Below are 22,036 nucleotides of genomic sequence, written 5' to 3'. Positions count from 1 at the left end.
ACAGTAATAATCCTATTTAGGCTACCTACATTTATTCAAAACCTCAATTAATGATAAGAGGAGAAAAAAACCCTCTTCAAATTATTTTATTTTATTTATGTAAAAATCCCTGTAGATTATTTTTGGCAAATTAAAATTATGTTCATTGCAGTTTGGGTATAATTTATTTCATCCAAATGTTTATGATATTTAAAGCAAATACCATTCACACTTTTGGGTAAATAACAAGGATTTAATTGTAATTAATAACACAGATTACAGATTAATTATACTGTATACTTTAAAATAATTCCAGACATAGTATGAGTCTCTTTTTTGACTTGAGAAGGAATCTGGGAACTCGTTTTCTAATTGGTAGTGGCCGCCATGTATTACCGCTCATTTGCATGTTAGAAAGTTGGGTGGAGCTGTATTTGATCACATGGCTGAATTAGACACTAAATCCAGGTTTCTGATGGTATTCCCACACACTGTTTACTGTTTACACACAAGTTTACTGCTTCTATTTTGGTGGAATGCAGTGATGTTTTTGGAATTTATTGCGTGTAGTAAAACTTTTCCCACAATCTGAACAGGAAAAAGTTTTTTTTCCTGTGTGAATGCGCTGGTGTGTATGGAGATTACTTTGTTGAGTAAATCTCTTTCCACATTCTGAACAAGAATAAGGTTTCTCTCCTGTGTGAATGCGCTGGTGTGTTTGGAGACTACACTTAAAAGAAAAACTCTTCCCACACTCTGAACACTGATATGGTTTCTCTCCTGTGTGACTGCGCTGGTGTCTTTGGAGATTACTGTGTTGATTAAATCTCTTCCCACACTGCAAACATGAATATGGTTTCTCTCCTGTGTGAACCCGCTGATGTCTTTGAAGATAACTCAGTGTTGCAAAAGTCATCCCACACTCTGGACAGTAATATGGTTTCACTCCTGTGTGACTGCGCTTGTGTGTTTGGAGAGAAAAGTGATGATTAAACTTTTTCCCACAGTCGGAACAGGAATACGGTTTCTCTCCTGTGTGAATGCGCTGGTGTCTTTGGAGAGTATGTTCGGTATTAAATCTCTTCCCACAGTATGAGCACTGATATGATTTTTCTCCAGTGTGAATGCGCTGATGTGTTTGGAGACTGCACCTAAAAGTAAAACTCTTGCCACACTCTGAACAGGAATAAGGTTTCTCTCCTGTGTGAATGCGCTGGTGATCTCTGAGAGAACTATGTCTGGTGAAATTCATCCCACACTGTGAACAAGAATACGGTTTCTCTCCTGTGTGAACATGCTGGTGATATTGCAGTGGACTCTGTTGATTAAACCGCTTCCCACACTGCAAGCACTGATACGGTTTCTGTCCCGTGTGAACGCGCTCATGTCTTTGGAGACTACACTTAAAAGCAAAACTCTTTCCACACTCCGAACAAGGATAGGGTTTCTCTCCTGTGTGAATGCGCTGGTGATCCCTGAGTGAATTATATCTCGTAAAATTCATCCCACATTCTGAACAGGAATACGGTTTCTCTCCTGTGTGAATGCGCCGGTGATCTTGGAGTGAACTAAATCTTGTAAAGTTCATCCCACATTCTAAACAGGAATATGGTTTCTCTCCTGTGTGAATACGCTGGTGATTTTGGAGAGTACTGTTTTTAGTAAAACTCTTTCCACAGTCTGAACAGGAATATGGTTTCTCTCCTGTGTGAATGCGCTGGTGGGCTTGGAGATTAGACTTTTGATTAAAACTCTTCCCACACTCTGAACAGGAGTATGTTGTTTTTTTGCCTGTACTTTTTTGTGTCTTTCTGCTAGACGTGTTGGCATTTGTTGTATCCGAGGATAATTCCTGACAAGCGCCGCTTACACACATCGTCTCCTCACATTTAATATCTTCTGATTTCAGCATTGTGATATATTCCTCTTGGTGAAGTGGTATGTTCCTCTTGTTTTCTCCATGTATTTGTGAAAGTAATGTTGAATGATTTTGGACACTAGCTCAAGAGAACGACTTGCAAAGGGGGGTACTTCTTTTCTGGAAGAGATAAAGAACAGGAAAATTAAAATGAAGTGAGTCTGCAGCTTGTTGAGTTTAATGTTTTTTATATGGCTATATAAAAACGTATACATCTATAAAATTTTATAAATTAGGTGACACAGTGGTGTAGCAGGTAGTGTCACAGTCACACAGCTCCAGGGACATGAAGGTTATTGGTTCAAGTCCCACTCCAAGTGACTGTCTGTGTGGGTTTCCTCCGGGTGACTGTCTGTGAAGAGTGTGGTGTGTTCTCCCTGTGTCTGTGTGGGTTTCCTCCAGGTGACTATGTGAGGAGTGTGGTGTGTTCTTCCTGCGTCTGTGTGGGTTTCCTCCAGATGCTCCGGTTTCCTCCCACTGCAACCCTCATCTGGATAAGTTGTTACCAGCAATGAATGAATGAGTTATATAAATTATGTATTTACATTTTAATAAATTTTTACTATCAATAATTTCTCCAGGGTTTGATGAATAATTATAGCCAAAAATCATCTTACTAAGAGGTAGTTGATATGTTGTTTTTCTTAGTGAGTGAAACAAAAGATGAGTGTATTTATTGCCATTAAATACTCAGTATAACTTATTTTTGTTGACAGTTTTCCCAAGTAACAGAGCATATATTTACAAATTTACATGGACAACAGAAAAAGCAGCAATATACTATGAAACATCCCTTGAGGTATGTATTACAATACTGTTTTTATTTTATTTTTTGCTTAAACAGCAGTTGAGAGTTGTTACTGTATAAATAAACTGCAATGAGTATCTACATCAGGCAGTACTCGAAACTAGTGATATATGATTTACCCTCTAGAGAAACGGGTCCGGAGATGTCCCAGTGTGGTCATTCACACCTGCAGTGCACAGCGTGAGGCGTGCTCTCAAAACATGAAATGAAACATGTGCTTTAGGCCGGCGCAGTGCCTGTACAGGACAATGTCTGGAACATTTCCCTTGCTGTTCTCTCACTTCACCAGGGCATGGTGAAGGCACAAAGCCCATATAACGTCCGGGACGAATGCTGTGCCCATACAGCTCCTCTGGGTAAACTCCAGTACATTTCTGGATTACCATGCATGTGTGAAAGGGGCATTGCTGATATGTTAGTAATTAATTAGTTATATAGACTTTGACCTGTTTTCAGTCTGATGTTGGAATTTTACTCATTATTACAACCAATAACTTTGCCCCTTTATTGCCTGTGCATATGCACCGACACCTGTAACTACGCAGATATATCTGCTGTGATTTGGTTGTTGGGGTTGTCAGATTTAATGGTTTTGTGATGAGTCTTCCAGTCTTTGTGATGGGGCCAATTCACTGACCTCATCACAGTTTTTTTTTTTCTGCTGTACTGTCCATAAGATGCAGATCCATCTATCTGAAGCTGTGCAGCTGGAGTAACACACGATCATGCCTTGAGAAACAAAGTTTTCAATAGTCCTGCAGTAGAAGATTTCTGGAAGTTCAGGTTTTTTTTTTTGGTTTTTTTTTTAGCTTCCTCAAGAAGTACAGCCTCTGTTGTGCTCTCTTTGTTAAGTACCATGTCTGATGTTTGTTTGTATCACTATGGTAAGTCTCTCTAGATAAGAGAGTCTGCTAACTGCAGTAAATGTAAATTTCACACTCTCCACACAGTCAGCTACTTTTCCAAATATGTTGAGGGGGAAGTGGTCTGGATACTTTGTTCTCCTGAGGACCACAATGATCTCCTTTGTCTTGGAGGTGTTAAAGGGACAGGTTGTTGGCTTGGCACCAATGACCCTGACATTCCACCTCTTTCTTTTAGACTCTCAGCAATAAGGCCCACTACTGCATTTTCATCTGTGAAATTTATAATGTTATTTGAGACGTGATAAGGATGCAAACATTAGTAAATAGGTTGAAGGACATGGGGCTCAGCATGGCTGATGTAGGCAAACTAAGGCAAATCTTTAGTAATTATGGCTCTGCTATGGAAAATCATCAGCCTCTTACAGCTTTTCACATCAGTGTATGGCTGTAAAGTGTTCAAGAATATACAGGAGTTTGCATACATTTTTTCAGTTTGCAAGTCGTTTTTTTAATGACTTGATGTGCAATATCAATAACTTATAAGGCAAGCAGAACTGGCTCAACAACTCAAACATTTAAAATCCAAAAAGGCCTGTGGTCCTTACGGCATCAGAAGTGAACTGCTATAAATTACCACTCCACAGCTTCTCTGTGCTCAATTTGTTCAACCTGGTCCTGTATTCTGGATGTTGTAATAACACAGTCCTGTGTGTATTATGAGCAATATATGGGTTTTATCATGTAGTCAACATTATTTTATTCGATTCACACATTCCAAAATCAGCCCCAGATACGTTCACTAATTTTGTAAACATCACTCAATGAGTAAGTGAGTAAAAGAGAGGGGTGTATGTTTGTCTGTGAGAGAGAGACAGGGAGTGTGTACAATTAGTGTTTAAGTGAGTGAGCGAGCGAGGGAGAGAAAGGAATGTGTGTGTGGCTTGATTTCATGATAGTACTGTACATGTGAATTACACTCAACAGCAGGTAATGGAGATGGTGACGCCGCAAAATCTTGTCCCTAACAGGAATCGTTGGCTTTGAAAACCATAACAACAATGGCGATAAAGTTTACTAGTTTACACATAGTGCATGTTGCTCGTTTGGCTTTCACTGGAAATTTTCGTAGGCCATCTGGTGAAGGAGCATTTAAACCTCTTCAAAACACCTTGAGGTAAAATTACGAGCTGCCGTTGTGAGTCCGATAAAAACAAATGCTGCTGTAACTTAAGAGATGTTACCACCTGCGAGTTTATGCTGGATTTAAGTGTATTTTGTGGTGATTGACATGTCTCTGGCCAATCAGCGCTCTGCAGGGTTTACATGTCACCATTTAGTACCTACTCGGCTCGGATGGAAACCAGAGTAATCTAGGACTGAAAACTAACCCGGTTTCAGGGTCCAGGACCTGATTCAGCCAGTGAAAAAGCAAAAGTGGAGTATGTTCCATGCGGTGGAAAAGGGGCTTTTGTGTGGACTCTGCACACTGCAGTTTTTTACAATTAAAGCTTGTGTCTGAGCTTCGTTGTGTTTGCTGTTAACTCTCTCCTTCAAATTTTACTCTTTTTTTAAAAAATTAAGAGATTCAAATTCATAAAAATAAGGATATTAATATCATAAAACTGCTCTGAGATGTTATAAGAAGTTAAACCTAAACCGTTTATGTGTCACACATTTATTCCAGAAAAGGAAATACTTATATTTTAACTATGATCAACACGATTACATTTTTAAAAATGATTGACACCACAGGTATACACCTTTCTCAATTTTACCATATGCTATAGAGTACTTCTCTGGCCTTGCTTATTTATTCTAATGAATGTCTTCTCTTGCTCAATATAGCACTGTGATGCTGATACTGTTTAATTTTTAGATCAATAAAGTGTTACCATAATTAATATGGATTTCAAATTATTATGACATTAAAATATCACATATGACAATGCAGGCCGATTTTAGCATTCTTGAATTTCCCTCTGGGATCAATAAAGTGTCTATCTTTAGGAGATTGAAATTCCTGATACAGTGAAGTTCTTCAGTAAAAATGCCTGAACTTCCTATTATAAATTCCTGTAGAAGAACATAGTGCAGTTCAGACCCCATTGTCTGAATGTTGGAGGCAATTTGTAAAACACATAAATTACTGGTAAAGAGCATACAACTTTCAAGAATATATACTGTAAGAATTTGGAGAAATATCAGTGCAAATCTTTTCTCCAATTTCCCACAATAACAACACAGCGGATAAAATATTAGAGTAAACTCATCCGTTTTCTGTAAACACTGGACTCTGTGGAGCTGGTAAACACCTCATTCTGACTGTACACGGCCCAAGCTCCCACATTTCCCCCATTTTACAAACTCCTCTTCAAAAAGAGAACATGTCTCCCCCCGTTCCTGTGAGAGAGAGAGTCCCAAACCCAGTGTAAACGGTGTGGAAAAGTCTTACACAGCTCTTTCGCTTCAGCAAAAACACGTCCTGATTTCAGCTCCAACACACCGCTCTCCTTCTGCTGCTTTCTCCTCACACACAGTTCACTCCCATAACACCCGCCTCCTGCGCTACCATTGGCTGGAACGTCATACATGCGAGCTCTCTGATTGGCCAACAGCCGTTGACAGGGGGTTACCATGGAGCGTGTCCACAAGCGCACAAACTCTATTTTAAAGGCGCAGGTTCAATTTTACACAACTGTCCTAAAAGGAGCCCTACGGCCCTCATCAAAGTCCACCCAGTGAACACAGGACGCTTCAGAAGACGGGACAAGACGGGTTTCCCTGACAGTGGCAGCCCAAGGTGCAAATTAAATTCAATATGAATGTAGTTTAGGTGTCTTCTTTCTGTTTATGTGATATCCTCACAGAGGCTATTCACCAACATCAAGTACAATTTGATATCATATTTATAAGGACATATTTACACAATCACTCAGTCTCTGTCTCTTTACACACACACCCAGCACTGGCGGACTGCAGCTGCAAGGCTTTTGACCAGTACTAAGAAAAGGGAGATAATTACCTGTGTTGCACTGGTTAGAGATTTTTATGTCAAATTTGAAAACCTATTTTTTTTCTATGCTGTTTAATTCTTTTTAGATTATTTCAGTCATCTGTTCTGCCTTGGTTTATGGTGTCTTGCCATCAGTAGTTCTTTCATATTGTTTTATTATCTTTTTTTGTTTTGTTGGTTGATTTTATTTTGCAGCACTTAGGCTGACACTCATTGCCGTTTAAATGTGCTTTATAAAGTGCCCTATATCATATTCAAATAAATAATAAAGGAGTGCCCCCTTGGGTATAGTTTCTTGCAAAAAAGTATGATGATGTGCCTCTAGAGCAAAACTATTTGATAATGTTTCTTAAGAAGTGTCCTTATTTGGTAGCCTTTCAATAGACATGGGTGCATTATTAAGTGTCCTTTGTTATGCCGCTCATTGACAGTGCTATTTCCAGTTGAGGAAATGGTAAAGGGTGTACCTACATTTGAGACAAAATGGGTAATTTTTCTAATGGAAGCCTCATCAGGAGAGAAAATATAGGTGCACTGGGGAGTATGGGATGAATTCAATATGTCCTTTGTAACTAGAAACCTTGTTAGATGCCCTCTCAGATGCCCTTCCAAGTGAGAAAACATGATGCAGTGCCCCTGAACACTACTCCTTGGACAGGCTTTACCGGAATTTTTGCCATGAGAGTTTATATTTGCAATGTGCAATTAAATTTCCTTATCATGTAAGGTTAAATTTAAATAAATAAAGGATAAATAATATTTTATCATACATCATAGGTTTTGGCGCACTAGGTGCCCTTCATATTTTTTTGCCCCTGCACTTCAAACAGTCCACCACTGATGCCCTGTCGTACACACACCAGTTACAATAAGTGGGGCCATAGATGAGAAACTACACAAACTCACTCCTGATAGTCTAAATCAGACTGTACATGGTATGGGAGTTAAATCTTGTCAAAATTAAAATTGCCATTTCTATATATTAATTACCAAAAATTTAAGAAGAAAAAATGATTTAATTTTCAATTTCAATTTTCACTCAAGAATGAGTCAGCAAAAACAAAAAAAAAACAATTAAGCGTAAAAGGCTTTTTGGATCCATGTACTTTTTGGTCATTCTATATTCATTAAAAAAAAACAGATATTAAAAAATAAAAAAAGATGTTTATTTAATTTTTATTTCATATTCCAAGTCTTAAATGTAAAAACGAATATTTTTTTCCTTTGAAATCAAACCTACATTTACAAAGAATAAGAAACAGAAAAATAGTCTGTATTTTTATTTTTTCAAACTGGAAGTTTAACACTATTGTCAAGGAACATAAATACACTTGCTCTTGTAAATGTGCTGTTTTCAGAGCTGTTATTTAGAAGGATAGCTTTAGATCCACACTCTGAAACAATTGTACACATGGCAAGACCGGACTATCTTCTACAGCCATCTCTGTGGCTATTTCGCATGGTTATAGAACTGAATAACACTTTTGTCATATATATGTCGTTATAAATAATGGTATGTAAATATATAATATAAACAATGAATGTTTTGCCTCATTAAAGTAATTTGAATTTTGAGTTTATTTTATTCAAATTTATTATTGCGCAATCAATTGTTATGGAGAAGAAAGGGGTTTTCCCCAAGTTGATTCACTGTGGTCAAACTATCCCCGCTTTGTAAATTGTCAGTCAAGTCATCCACACTTCAATGCCAAAAGCATGTATAAGCGCGACATTAGTTTTTTATTGTGGAGAACACAACAACCGCTCCAGAACAAATAGAAAATCAGAAATCCATTTTTGAGCACTTATGTGTCTGTACTACATCACTAAATGCACGCAATACTAAAAAGGACTGAAATGAACAAGTCATTATTATCATTTCAAGTCACTTTAATGAGACAAAACGCACATTTCTTATTTCATGTATTTATGTACATCGTACCATATTTGAATGCATTAATGAGCTTCACACCAAAATCTTGTTACATGCATTAGAGTAATTACACTGTTCTAATGAATGTTAAACTGCTTTCTGAAACCTGACATAGTTTAATCACGTTTTATACAGCAACATATATATCATACAATCTCATATAGGAAACTGCACAGTCATGTTACAAGCACTGTGTCATGTGTGCCCATTCATTCTTTAAAAACAAAGCTGATGAACCTTTCCGGATTCACTGGATGCAAAGCAGGAACACACTCAATAAAAACAGTCCATCACAATACACAGTAAAGTAACAAGTAACAGAGCAATATTAATGTTAACTCATCACTAAATGTTGTTGACTTTAATCTGCCTCTGTTCTGGTATAATGCAGAGATGTTTTCATAAATGGTTCAGCCTAGTAAAAGTCTTCCATCACTCTGAACAGGAATAAAGTTTCTCTCTTGTGTGAATGCGCTGGTGTCGTTGGAGATTACCCTGTGTTTTAAACCCATTCCCACATTCCACACAAGAATACGGTTTCTCTCCTGTGTGAATGCGTTGGTGTATTTGGAGATTACCGTGGTCAGTAAAACTCTTCCCACACTCTGAACAGAAATATGGTTTCTCTCCTGTGTGAATGCGCTGGTGCCTTTGGAGATTTCCCGGGATGTTAAAACCCTTCCCACACTCTGAGCAAGAGTACGGTCTTTCTCCTGTGTGAATGCGCAGGTGTATGCGAAGACAACCATGGTCAGTGAATCTCTTCCCACACGCTGAACAGTAATACGGTTTCTCTCCTGTATGAATGCGTTTGTGTATTTGAAGACCAGTGTGTTCAATAAACCTCTTCCCACACTCTGAACACTGATACGGTTTCTCTCCTGTGTGAATGCGCTGGTGTTTTTGGAGATTACCCTGTTGAGCAAACCTCTTCCCACACTCTGAACACTGATATGGTTTCTCTCCTGTGTGAATTCGCTGATGGTTTTGGAGATGACTTTGTTGAGTAAAACACTTCCCACACTGTGAACATGAATATGGTTTCTCTCCTGTGTGAATGCGCTGGTGTTTTCTGAGAGAATTAAGTCTCATGAATTTTGTCCCACAGTGTGAACAGCAATACAGTTTTTCTCCTGTGTGAACACTCTGGTGTGTCTGGACATTACCCTGTTGAATAAAATGTATCCCATACTCTGAACAAGAGTAACTTTCCTGTTTACTTGTACTTTTCTGTGTTTGTCCAGCAGATGTGCAATTGTGCACTGTATTCAAGGATGATTCATGAGAACTGGAGCTTCCACACTCTGTATCTTCACATTTAATCTCTTCTGATTTCAGCATTGTGGTATGTTACTCTTGGTCATTTCCTTCATGTATTTGCAGAAGTAGAATGGTCTTGGACACTAGCAGCAGGTGAAATTTGAAAATGGATGTTCTTTTCTGGAAGAGAATGAAAAACAGGAAGAACGAAGTCAAATGAGTTTGCAGATGGTGTGTGTTAATTTCCTTATATGACTGAAAATTGTTTATGTCAAGGAAAATGTTAATATACACTGTGTTTTGAACACCAAAAATCTCTCCAGGGGTTGTGATCTTAATCTGATTTAAACAATCATCTTAGTAAGTGGCTGGTGTTGATTTTGAATTTTTCATGGTGACGGACGTACAAACAGGTGTAGCTTCATGATCAATGTGCTTAGGTTTAGAATTTAAAATTTTAACATTAATTCCAGTTATTGTAAAAGCTCTCTCACAACCTCTACCACAGTGTGTTGCACAAGGTTTTTTACCCTGTTTAATACAGACACTGTGCTCCTGGGAAGGAACAAGTCCAAAAGGCATGGCTAACAAGTCTGCTGTTCAGTACCAACACTGTCTGTATAAATGCACAGGCATGAGAGACTCAACTGTTTACTGGTTTTTGAAGCTGACCAAGCCTGCTTTTAATTGAGGTTAGAACCAGAAATTAAATTACCATACAAAGAAAGAAATGATAAAAGCAGACATTTTATAATACATAAATACAGTAATATAGAACTGTGGAAGTACAGAAATAAACAATTGCAAAATTAAAATGTGGAAATATAAAACTAAGATGAGTACATTTCACAGACAGTCACCCGGAAGAAACCCACACAGACACAGGGAGAACACACCACACTCCTCACAGTCAGTCACCCGGAGGAAACCCACACAGACACAGGGAGAACACACCACACTCCTCACAGACAGTCACCCGGAGAACACACCACACTTCTCACAGACAGTCACCCGGAGGAAACTCACGCAGACACAGGGAGTACACACAACACTCCTCACAGACAGTCACCCGGAGAACACACCACACTCCTCACAGACAGTCACCCGGAGGAAACCCACACAGACACAGGGAGAACACACCACACTCCTCACAGACAGTCACCCGGAGGAAACCCACACAGACACAGGGAGAACACACCACACTCCTCACAGACAGTCACCCGGAGGAAACTCACGCAGACACAGGGAGTACACACAACACGCCTCACAGATAGTCACCTGGAGCGGGACTCAAACCCACAGCCCCCAGGTTCCTGGAGCTGTGAATGTGACACTCCCTGCTGCTCCACCATGACGCCCCACTGAATTACAAAATAACCATAAAATAATTTATTAAATAGTAGTAACAAATCTTTAAAACATGTGAGGAAAGGAGAACTATGTTAGAGAATACCACACCCTAAAAGGTGTCCAATTGGCAGTGGTTTACCCCCACTCCCAGGACAGCACATTTAACCCTCAAATTTAAATACAGGCTACTTTACTTGATGCGATAATATCATACATTAAATAAAACACCACAACAGTATGGTGGGATGGTACAGACAAAAAGCATATATCGAACCACCGGCTTAAAATGGTCCATAACCCGCTGACTGTTGGCCACTGCTGATCCACCATTGGAGCGCAATTTTCCACAATTTTAAATCTCCTTAAACTAATTTTAAATTCACAAAGTCTTTATCCAGGAAAATAAACTATTACAAATGTTACAAACAACAATTAGAGATACAATGAGTAGGTGTCAAATTAACAATGCTGAAAATGTTAATATTTTGCTTGATTCAATTTTTTTTACTAATCTAATTTACAAAGAACAACAAGAAAGAGGTAATAAAAGAAGTGAACCAACTGTTGTCCGTTGTCTTCTGGCTCTCAGGATAGAGGACACTGCATATAATTTTAACTTTTTTGGAGTACTAAAATTTGGATTTTTCATTTTTATTGTTCGAAATTTTATAGTCAATTCATTAATTCTTTATAGGGAAACACAGTACTTAAAAAGCCTTTATCTGAGAATTCTGCACATTTTGTAAAATACACTAGAAATTGTCTGCAACCTTTTCAGATAACTGGATATCACAATTTGTGTTTATTTACTTTTTAATGCAAATCTAATTTCTCCACATGTCCACAGTTAAAACAAATCACAGTAAAAACACAGCCGTCCTCAGGCAGATTTTTAATGAAACCATGAAATGAAGTAAACACATCCACTCTCCTGTAAACACTGGACTCTGTGGAGCTGGTAAACACCTCATTCTGACTGTACACGGCCCAAGCTCCCACATTTCCCCCATTTTACAAACTCCTCTTCAAAAAGAGAACATGTCTCCCCCGTTCCTGTGAGAGAGAGAGTCCCAAACCCAGTGTAGACAGTGTGGAAAAGTCTTACACAGCTCTTTCGCTTCAGCAAAAACACGTCTTGATTTCAGCTCCAATACACCGCTCTCCTTCTGCTGCTTTCTCCTCACACAGTTCCAACACCCGCCTCCTGCGCTACCATAGGCTGGAACTTCATCCGAGCAGCTCTCTGATTGGTCAATTTCCGCAGTCAGGGGGTTACTATGGGGCGTGTCCACAGCAGAGCGGACGGCAGCAGGTTACATTGCACTGCTGCTCTCACAAACTCTATTTTAAAGGAGCAGGTTCTATTTTAAACACCTGTCCTAAACGGGGCCCTGGATCCATCCAAACAATTAGTTATGTGACTATTTAATTATTTTTATTGCTTGATATTAACAGTGACTTGGAATAAAATTCTCAGTGATAATGTGCAATTACTGAACATGCTAGAGGGGGGGGCATCCCCGGCACCCAGGGAGCAGTTCAGGGTTCAGTGCCTTGCTCAAGGGCACTTCAGCCATGGATGTTCCCGCCAGTCCTAGGCATCGAACTAGAAGCCTTCTGGTACCAAGCCCAGTGCCCAGTCCTCTAACCATTAGGCTGCCCCTGATACTAATGGTGTGGAAACAAACTGTTGTTATCTTGCCTTGCAAAGTCATATTTAAAAACATAAAATAAAATCAAACATATGTGATGTGTGGTGATTTTGTATTTTTCTGTTGAAAGACCTTGTCTGCATATTAATTTGTAATCGTCAACAGACGAAAACAGTTTTCAGGAGGTGCCAGGGACTGAGAGCTCCTGGTATGCATGGAAGAGATAATATATCAGAGTATGTCAAACTGAGATGTCTCTAAGGAGACTAAGCTTGCAGAAACATCAAGTGATTACCTTATGGCTATGACGTACAAACTACCTTTATAAACTCTCTGTGAAATCCTCTTTATCCACATTTTATATATATAATATATTAGGGTGGCACGGTGGCGCAGCAGGTAGCGTCACACAGCTCCAGGAGCCTGGAGGTTGTGGGTTCGATTCCCGCTCCGGGTGACTGTCTGTGAGGAGTTGGTGTGTTCTCCCCGTGTCCGCGTGGGTTTCCTCCGGGTGCTCCGGTTTCCTCCCACAGTCCAAAAACACATGTTGCAGGTGGATTGGCGACTCAAAAGTGTCCATAGGTGCGAGTGTGTGAGTGAATGTGTCTGTGTTGCCCTGTGAAGGACTGGCGTCCCCTCCAGGGTGTATTCCTGCCTTGCGCCCAATGATTCCAGGTAGGCTCTGGACCCCCCGCGACCCTAAATTGGATAAGCGGTTACAGATAATGGATGGATGGATATATATATTAATTGTCTGAAACTGCTTATCCAGTTTAGAGTCGCGGTGGGTCTGGAGTCTACCTGGAATCACTGGGCGCAAGGCGGGAACACACACTGGAGGGGGCGCCAGCCCCAGCACACTCACACATTCACATTTGAGAGTTGTTTTTTTTTTTGGACTGTGGGAGGAAACCAGAGCACACAGAGGAAATCACCACAGACACAGGAAGAACACACTCCTCACAATATATATACATATATAAAAGTTACTGCCTTGCCATCTACTGGGGTAAAGGTGTTAAACTCTGAACATCTAAAAATCTATCAATTTATTTAAAATGTGCTTTTTACAACTGACGTTTGGCAAAGATGCTTGTAAAAGGATTGTGTGTAATCCATAAAGAAAAGCATGGAAAAAAAAGTATAATATGAAGTTTCAAGAAGTTTATTGTCATTTCAGCAGTATACAGTGTTTACAGCTGTGGGAGAGAGAGACTGCAATTTAAAGTGTATTTGTGCTGTAAACGGTAACTGGATGTAAATATGATGTAAACAGGATATGTGAAAACAGTACACTCATTTACAGTCCAACAGACCAGTGTTTGCGTGAAGAAGTGTGTGTGTGTGTGTGCTTCTTCAGTCCAGTCTCAGTCTCTAGGTGTTTAGGAGTCTGATAGCATGTGGGAAGAAGCTGTTACGGAGTCTGGATGTGAGGGCTCGAATGCTTCGATACCTTTTTCCAGACGGCAGTAGGTTGAAAAGTGTGTGTGTGATCTCCCACAATTCTGAGTGCTTTGCAGGTGCAGCGAGTGGTGTAAATGTCTGTGATGGAGGGAAGAGACACACCAATAATCTTCTCAGCTGTCCTCACGATACGCTGGAGGGACTTGCGATCTGCCACAGTGCAGTTCCAAACCAGACAGTGATGCAGCTGGTCATGATGTTCTCGATAACTCCTCTGTAAAAAGTGGTGAGGATTGGAGGGGGGAGATGAACCTTCTTCAGCCTTTGCAGAAAGTAGAGATGCTGCTGGGCTTTGTTTCTGATGTTACTGGTGTTAGTTGACCAGGTGAGATCATCCGCTAGGTGAACACCAAGGAATTTGGTATTCTTGACAATCTCCACAGCAGAGTTGTCGATGTTCAGCGGCGAGTGCTCACCCCTTGTTTTTCTGAAGTCTACAACCATCTCTTTGGTTTTGTCCACATTCAGAGACAGGTTGTTGACTACACACCAGTCAGTTAGCCACTGCACCTCCTCTCTGTATGCTGACTCGTCGTTCTTACTAATGAGACCCACCACAGTCGTGTCATCAGCGAACTTGATGATATGATTTGAGCTGTGCATCGCTGCACAGTCATGGGTCAGCAGTGTGAACAGCAGTGGACTGAGCACACAAACCTGGGGGGCTCCATTGTACAGTGTGATGGTGCTGGATGTGTTCCTACCGATCCGGACTGACTGAGGTCTCCCAGTCAGGAAGTCCAGGATCCAGTTGCAGAGAGGAGTGTTAAGGCCCAGTATATTCAACTTCACGATCTGGTGCTGAGGAATGATGGTGTTGAATGCTGAGCTGAAGTCTATGAACAGCATTCGGGCATATGTGTCTTTTTTGTCCAGGTGGGTGAGTGCCAGGTGGAGCGTGGTGGATATGGCATCGTCCCTTGAACGGTTAGGACAATACGTGAACTGTAGGGAGTCCAATGTGGGGGGAAGTAGGGTCTTGATGTGCCTCATGACGAGCCTCTCGAAGCACTTTGTGATGACAGGAGTGCGCGCAATGGGACGGTAGTCATTGAGGCAGGACACAGAAGAATTCTTAGGCACAGGGATGATGGTGGTGTTCTTGAAGCATGTTGGAACAACGGCGCTGCTCAGAGAGATGTTGAAGATATCAGTGAAGACATCAGCAAGCTGGTCTGCACATTCCGACCACTCTGCCAGGAATATTGTCTGGTCCAGCAGCTTTCCACAGGTCGACTCTGCACAGAGTTTTCCTCACGTCAGCTGCAGTAAAAGACAGCACCTGCTCGCTAGGAGAAGGGGTGGACTTTCTCGTCGTTACGTTGTTCTGTGCCTCAAACCGTGCGTAGAAATGGTTCAGCATCTCCGTCACAAGCAGGTGGTGTAGTCTTGTAGCTGGTGATGCTCTGGATGCCCTGCCACATGCGCCAAGTGTCTCTACTGCTCTGGAAGTGGCTGTGGATGATCTGACCGTGTGCACGCTTTGCGAGAGTTTGGCCCTCACTGTTCTCAGGGCCGCCTTATCGCCTGATTTGAAAGCAACATCTCTAGCCTTTAGATGCACCACTGCATTCATCCACGGCTTCTGGTTGGAGCAGATGGTGATGGTCTTGGAGATGGACACATCATCGATGCATTTCTCTATGTAGATTGTATTGCTGTAAGTTGCAGCTTCTCTGAACATGTCCCAGTCAGTGCACTCGAAACAGTCCTGAAGACCAGAGATTGCTTCTGATGGCCAGATTTTCACCTTTTTCAGAACAGGTTTCGATCGCCTGACGATGGGTCTGTATGCAGGAATTAGCATAACAGACATGTGATCTGAGTGTCCGAGGTGGGGGTGGGGCTCTGCCCTGTACGCGTTTGGAACGCTTGTGTAAACAAAATCCAGCCTGTTCGCTCCTCTCGTAGCAAAGTTCACATACTGGTGGAATTTAGGGAACACATTCTTGAGATTTGCATGATTAAAATCTCCAGCAACAATAAACAGTCCATCCGGGTGTGTTTTGGAAATTGCTTATGGCTTCACATAATTCCCCCAGCGCTTGATTTGTGTTTGCGTCGGGTGGAATATAAACCCTGATAATGTAAACAGCGGTGAATTCTCGAGGTAAATTAAAAGGTCTACATCTCACAGCCACAAACTCCACTAACGATGAACAATAAGCAGAGACCAGCACAGAGTTCTTACACCATTCAGTGTTGATATAAACACATAATCCACCACCGAGAGTCTTACCACATAGCGCTGGGTCTCTGTCGGCTCAAAACGCGGCTAGCCCATCTAGCTGAATGGCCACCAACATCAGGGAACGTTGAGGCTTCAGTAGTAAGCGGAGGTTCTGCAGCGTCTCCTGGAGGTCATCGCTGATATTGTATATTTCCTGTTTGTGATATCGAAGCAGTGTTTGGCGGTGATATATACGTACTGCAGGTGTTCCTGCGTCCATATATTATAAATAAAAATGAAAAAAAAAAAACGTTTGTAAACAAACGCTTGGTTCCGGAGCGGTCGCTGCACGCTAGAGTGATATAAAGTCCATCACTGTGCTGTGGAGCAGTGGTACAAAGCCTGTACCTTTGTGACAATATGGAGTGGTGTTTCTGATCCAGAACTAATCACCCAACATTAGCACCTGACCTCAATGATGTTTATGTATATTATGTTTATGTATGTTACTCTGTTTCTGACAGAATCCATGAATTTTACATACACACAGCATATACAAGCTTCAGTAAACATTTATTTCTCTCCTGTTTTGTTTTAGCATTTCGGAGATTACAAACAAAAGCCACAAATTTCCTTGTCTCAGTCTTTTCCCCCCACTTACAGGTAAATTATCAGATCCCACTGTCCCTGCAATATTTTATGGCAATTGTCTATATAGCTATATTAGGGTCAAAAATGTTGTTCATTTGAAAAAAATAATTGAAACTGAATGTTCAAATCTTGAGATTTCCAGTCTGAATTCCAAATATCTCCCTAAACCCTCCGTAGTGCATAGTGTAGGTCATAAATGAATGGTTTCTGAAGTCTATCAGGTAGTAAGACTATGGGAGAGAGATGGCTCCCTCAAACTCTCCCATTCATGCATTGACATAAAGCTGACTGATGTCTCTGATGGCTGGCAAGAAAGACAGAAAGGACTGAAAAAGTTATGTCATGCTAGTGTTAGACCATTTCCCTACACTCTGAAGAGGAACAGGGTTTCTATTCTGTGTGAGTGCACTGGTGTCTCTGGAGATGATTTTGTTGAGCAAAATTCTTCCCACAGCCCGAACAGTAATATGGTTTCTCTCCTGTGTGAAGGCGCCGGTGTATTTTGAGATAATTCAGAAAATTATACCTCTTCCCACAGTCTGAACAGAAAAATGGCTTCTCTCCTGTGTGAAGACGCTGGTGTATTTTAAGAGAATTCTGATTTTTAAACTTTCTTCCACATTCTGAACAAGAATACATTTTCTCTCCTGTGTGCATGGGCTCGTGTGCTTGGAGGTGACTACGTTCAGTAAAACTCTTCCCACACTGTGAACACTGATACGGTTTCTCTCCTGTGTGAATGCGCTGATGTCTCTGCAGATTACTCTTGTCAGTAAAACTCTTTCCACACTCTAAACAGGAATATGGTTTCTCTCCTGTGTGGATGCGCCGGTGTATTTGGAGATTACTGGGTCCAGTAAAACCTTTCCCACACTCTGAGCATTGATATGATTTCTCTCCTGTGTGAATGCGCTGATGTCTCTGCAGATTACTCTTGTCAGTAAAACTCTTCCCACACTCTGAACAGGAATATGGTTTCTCTCCTGTGTGGATGCGCCGGTGTATTTGGAGATTACTGGGTCCATTAAAACCCTTCCCACAATCTGAGCACTGATATGGTTTCTCTCCTGTGTGAATGCCCTGGTGTTTTAGGTGAGAATATTTTGAAGTAAATTTTTTCCCACACTCTAAACAGGAATATGGCTTCTCTCTTGTGTGAATGTGCTGGTGTCGTTTAACATCACACTGTTTAGTAAAACTCTTCCCACACTCTGAACAGGTAAAATTTTTCTGTTTGTCTTTTCGTTTCTTTGTTTTTCTGCCAGATGTGGTAGTGTGGGGTGTATTTGAGGATGATTCCTGGCAACTGGAGATTTCACACACTGTATCCTCAAATTTTATCTCTTCTGATTTCAACATTGTGGAATATTCCTCTTGGTGATGTTCCTTCATGTACTTGTGAAAGTAAAGGTGAACTGTCTTGGTCACCAGCAGCAGAAAAAGACATGCAAAGGGACGCTCTTCTTTTCTGGAAGAGATAAAGAACAGGAAGATCAAAGTCAAGTGATTCTGCAGCTTGTGTGAGTTCATTTCTTTATAGAACAACAGCAAGTGTTCAAGGAAGATGTTTATTGTATACTTTGTATTTTACATAACCCTTAGTAAGAGGCTAAACTGCTTTGGCTCAGGACACAGTAAAACCTAATATCTGGGCATGTTTTTATTAATATTTTTACAGCTATAACTGTATTCCAGGTTTGAGGTGGGACATGAAGGGATGCTAATACCCCAGTTAAAACAAACCATGGAGACAACTATCCCCCTTGTAAAACTTGAAACTCTTTCCACCCACTTTGGATTTACGTAATGTAAAATGTAACTAGCTCACACTAAGTTACATTGGGGCGTCAGGAATACATGTCAACTATTGTAGCAGTACCAATAAGGTGGTTCTGCAGATTTGGAAGATCTGCTAAGTAGGGCAGACTTGGAATGTTCGGCTATTCATTTGTTGGATAGGAATTCGTTTTTGTTTTTATTTTTTTATTTTGGGATTCAGATTTTTTTTTTTATTAATGTGGCTATTGATAAAGGAAACCCTCCACTCCTCATGTATTCAGCCTTGTCAACAAAGAAGTCTGAAGAAAACCTAAAACAGCCCAACGCTTCAGCAACTTACTTGCAACAAAACATGGCAAAGCTACAGTTCATTTTGTCAGCTTTACACAATCAATTACAACACCTCCATGAAGCTCTGATTTATTCATGGTCACTGTGTCCCTAGTTTCAGTGTGTAGAGCACGAGTTAGCGAATGACTGGGGGGGGAGGGGTTCACGATGGCACAGCAGGTAGTGTCGCAGTCACACAGGCAAGTCACACTTCAAAAAGCACAACTTTTCATTATTGCAACCTTTATAACGTATTTGTACCTTTTCATATTAAATAAAGAGCTTTAACTTTTGCATATCATTGCATTTTGTTTTCATTTACATTTTATGAAATAATTTGATGTCATAAAAAGTGTTTTTAAAGTTAAAATTTTGTAAAACAAAATGTGTAATTATTTGTCACTGTACAATGTACATTGAACCCCTCTGTGGCAGTGAACACACACCCAGAGCAGAGCGGGGGGCAACCTTCCCTGGTGTGATTGTGGGTTTGATGCCTTACTCTACGGGCCCCCAGCCATGGATTGAGGAGGGGGACAGTGCTGTTCCTTCACTCCCACCACCCCAATTTTCCTGCTGCTCGTGGGAATCAAACCAATGACCTTTCGACTCTAAGCCCTCTTCTCTCACCATAAGGAAATTTGAAATTCCATCAACACTGCTTTAAAGTTCTTTTGTAAAAAGAAAAAGCCTGAAAACTGATAAGAAATTTCTATTGAAGAACACAGTTTAGTTGCAAACCCATTATCTGAGAAGTTGGATCATTCTGTAAAATAATTTTGTAAATATAATTACTTTTTAAGACCTGACTTTTTTGAGAACCGTCGGTGCAAAACGCCTTTATTTAAACTCCCAGTGAAAACAAATCAGAGTAAAACACCGATTTTTAATAACACTATGAGTAAACTACAGAATACTCTCCCCCTCTTCTTCTGTAAATCTGAGACTGTGGAGCTGGTAAGAACCTCATTCTGGCTCCCACATTTCCCCCATTTTACAAACTCCCCCTCAAAAAGAGAACATGTCTCCCCCTGTTCCTGTGAGAGAGAGAGTCCCAAACCCAGTGTAAACAGTGTGGAAAAGTCTTACACAGCTCTTTTCCTTCAGTAAAAACACGTCCTGAATTCAGCTCCAACGCACCGCTCTCCTGCTGCTTTCTCCTCACACACAGTTCACTCCCATAACACCCGCCTCCTGCGCTACCATTGGCTGGAACTTCATCCGAGCAGCTCTCTGATTGGCTAATTCCCGTTGACAGGGTGGTAGCTATGTGGCATGTCCACAGGAGAAAGTGCGGCAGCAGGTTAGACTGCACTGCTGCTCGAACAATCTCTATTTTAAAGGAGCAGATTCCATTTTAAACAGCTGTCCTGATTCGTGTACGTTTCGTTAATTGATTTTCTATCTATAATCCTGCAGTAGAAAAACGATCCATTTCCATATTTTGAACAAAATAAATGTCACTGATTTATGGAAAACCAACGGTTTCTACAGAATAATTAAACTAAATACAACAAATGCGGGGGTGGCACGGTGGCGCAGCAGGTAGTGTCGCAGTCACACAGCTCCAGGGGCCTGGAGGTTGTGGGTTCGATTCCAGCTCCGGGTGACTGTCTGTGAGGAGTTGGTGTGTTCTCCCTGTGTCCGCGTGGGTTTCCTCCGGGTGCTCCGGTTTCCTCCCACGGTCCAAAAAAAACACACGTTGCAGGTGGATTGGCGACTCGAAAGTGTGTGAGTGAATGTGTGTGTGTCTGTGTTGGCCTGTGAAGGACTGGCGTCCCCTCCAGGGTGTATTCCCGCCTTGCGCCCGATGATTCCAGGTAGGCTCTGGACCCCCTGCGACCCTAAAATTGGATAAGCGGTTACAGATAATGGATGAATGGATGGACAACAAATGCGAAACATGAACTAATAATTAGTTTTTTTTATTATTCCTGCTTGTGGCTGATTAAGGGTTGGGCTGCAGATTTTAGTCAGAAGTATTTAATGCTAATAGGGCCATATATTTTGAAAAGGAGAAACTTATTCTGCTGGTAGATTAAAGATGAACATAACTGACCAAATTCACCATTTAATTAAAAATATGGTAAAGGACGGGAAACATAAGCTGAGATTTCTATGCACATGGGTGTCCGGAGACGGTGTTCTATGACAGTGTGAATAAGTAAGTTTGTCAAATCACAGCAGAACAGTGATGTTTATGTGACACGTAGCTATATCTGTTATCTTCCTGTTAGGCATGAAGAAACACAATATCAATTTATATTGATATTTAAAATCAAAATACTGGTACTGGTACTCTTGGTAACATACAAAGCAGGAAAATTGGTCATTCTCAATTTTCTATTGCAGGATTAAAATTGGAAAACCAATTAACAAAAGGTAAAGGGACTTATCCTAAATGGAGCTCTGAGGTCGCCATCAAAATCCACTCAGTAGATAAAGGACTTCCCTGAAGAACCTAAAAAGGCTTCAGATCATGTTAAATAAAACAGTTCCTCAACCTTGTAAATTATCTTAAGTTCCTCAGAGAACCACCCTTTTCAAAAGGGTTTCTTAAGGCTCCTTTTAAGGGGTTCCACTGGTGTGTCAAGCTGAGGAACCCCAAAAGGTGTCTTTTTCATTTTTATTTTATTGTAGACAATATTCATAAAAATGTTAATTCATACATTTTACACTGATTTGGCAACATTTTATATATAACAGTTTTTTATATCTCCTCCTTGGATCACCACCTTAACGTGGTGGAGGGGTTTGCGTGCCTGCGTGACCCTAGGAGCTATGTTGTCGGGGGCAATAGCCCCTGGTAGGGTCTCCAAAGGCAAATTGGTCCTAGGTGATGGGCCAGACAAAGAGTGATCGA

The 22,036-nt window shown here is 40.8% G+C and overlaps 1 protein-coding gene and 1 pseudogene across 3 annotated transcripts; both read right to left on the bottom strand.

Moving 5' to 3' along the window:
* Positions 1 to 236: 236 nt before the first annotated feature.
* LOC136691088 (zinc finger protein 135-like) lies at positions 237 to 12,343 on the bottom strand. 3 transcript variants are annotated; one of them, XM_066663397.1, is made up of 3 exons: positions 12,233 to 12,343; positions 8,970 to 9,957; positions 237 to 1,758 (listed from the first exon to the last, which is right to left on the bottom strand). In XM_066663397.1, exons 2-3 carry the CDS (start codon positions 9,856 to 9,858, stop codon positions 503 to 505), a joined length of 2,145 nt encoding a protein of 714 aa, XP_066519494.1. In that variant the 5' UTR covers positions 9,859 to 9,957; positions 12,233 to 12,343; the 3' UTR covers positions 237 to 502. The 3 variants fall into 3 exon arrangements, with proteins under 3 accessions (XP_066519494.1, XP_066519492.1, XP_066519493.1); XM_066663395.1 differs by lacking the exons at positions 8,970 to 9,957; positions 12,233 to 12,343 and adding an exon at positions 6,024 to 6,102 and having other exon boundaries at positions 237 to 2,017; XM_066663396.1 differs by lacking the exons at positions 8,970 to 9,957; positions 12,233 to 12,343 and adding an exon at positions 2,825 to 2,868 and having other exon boundaries at positions 237 to 2,017.
* Positions 12,344 to 16,921: 4,578 nt separating this feature from the next.
* The window catches only part of LOC136691100 (zinc finger protein 585A-like), a 44,058-nt pseudogene continuing 38,943 nt past the window's right edge, over positions 16,922 to 22,036 (bottom strand).

This window comes from Hoplias malabaricus, chromosome 3, assembly GCF_029633855.1.
Source record: "Hoplias malabaricus isolate fHopMal1 chromosome 3, fHopMal1.hap1, whole genome shotgun sequence".
NCBI lineage: Eukaryota > Metazoa > Chordata > Actinopteri > Characiformes > Erythrinidae > Hoplias > Hoplias malabaricus.
This window is presented reverse-complemented; position numbering and strand designations above follow the sequence as displayed.

Bases quoted from the DNA above. Each gene is read 5' to 3' on its own strand.
- LOC136691088 (XM_066663397.1), bottom strand. From the start codon at position 9,858: ATGCTGAAATCAGAAGAGATTAAATGTGAAGATACAGAGTGTGGAAGC. The intron at 1,759-8,969 runs TTTATTCCTGTT...GCAAAAAAACAA, and splicing joins CATTCACACAAGAGAGAAAC to CATACTCCTGTTCAGAGTGT.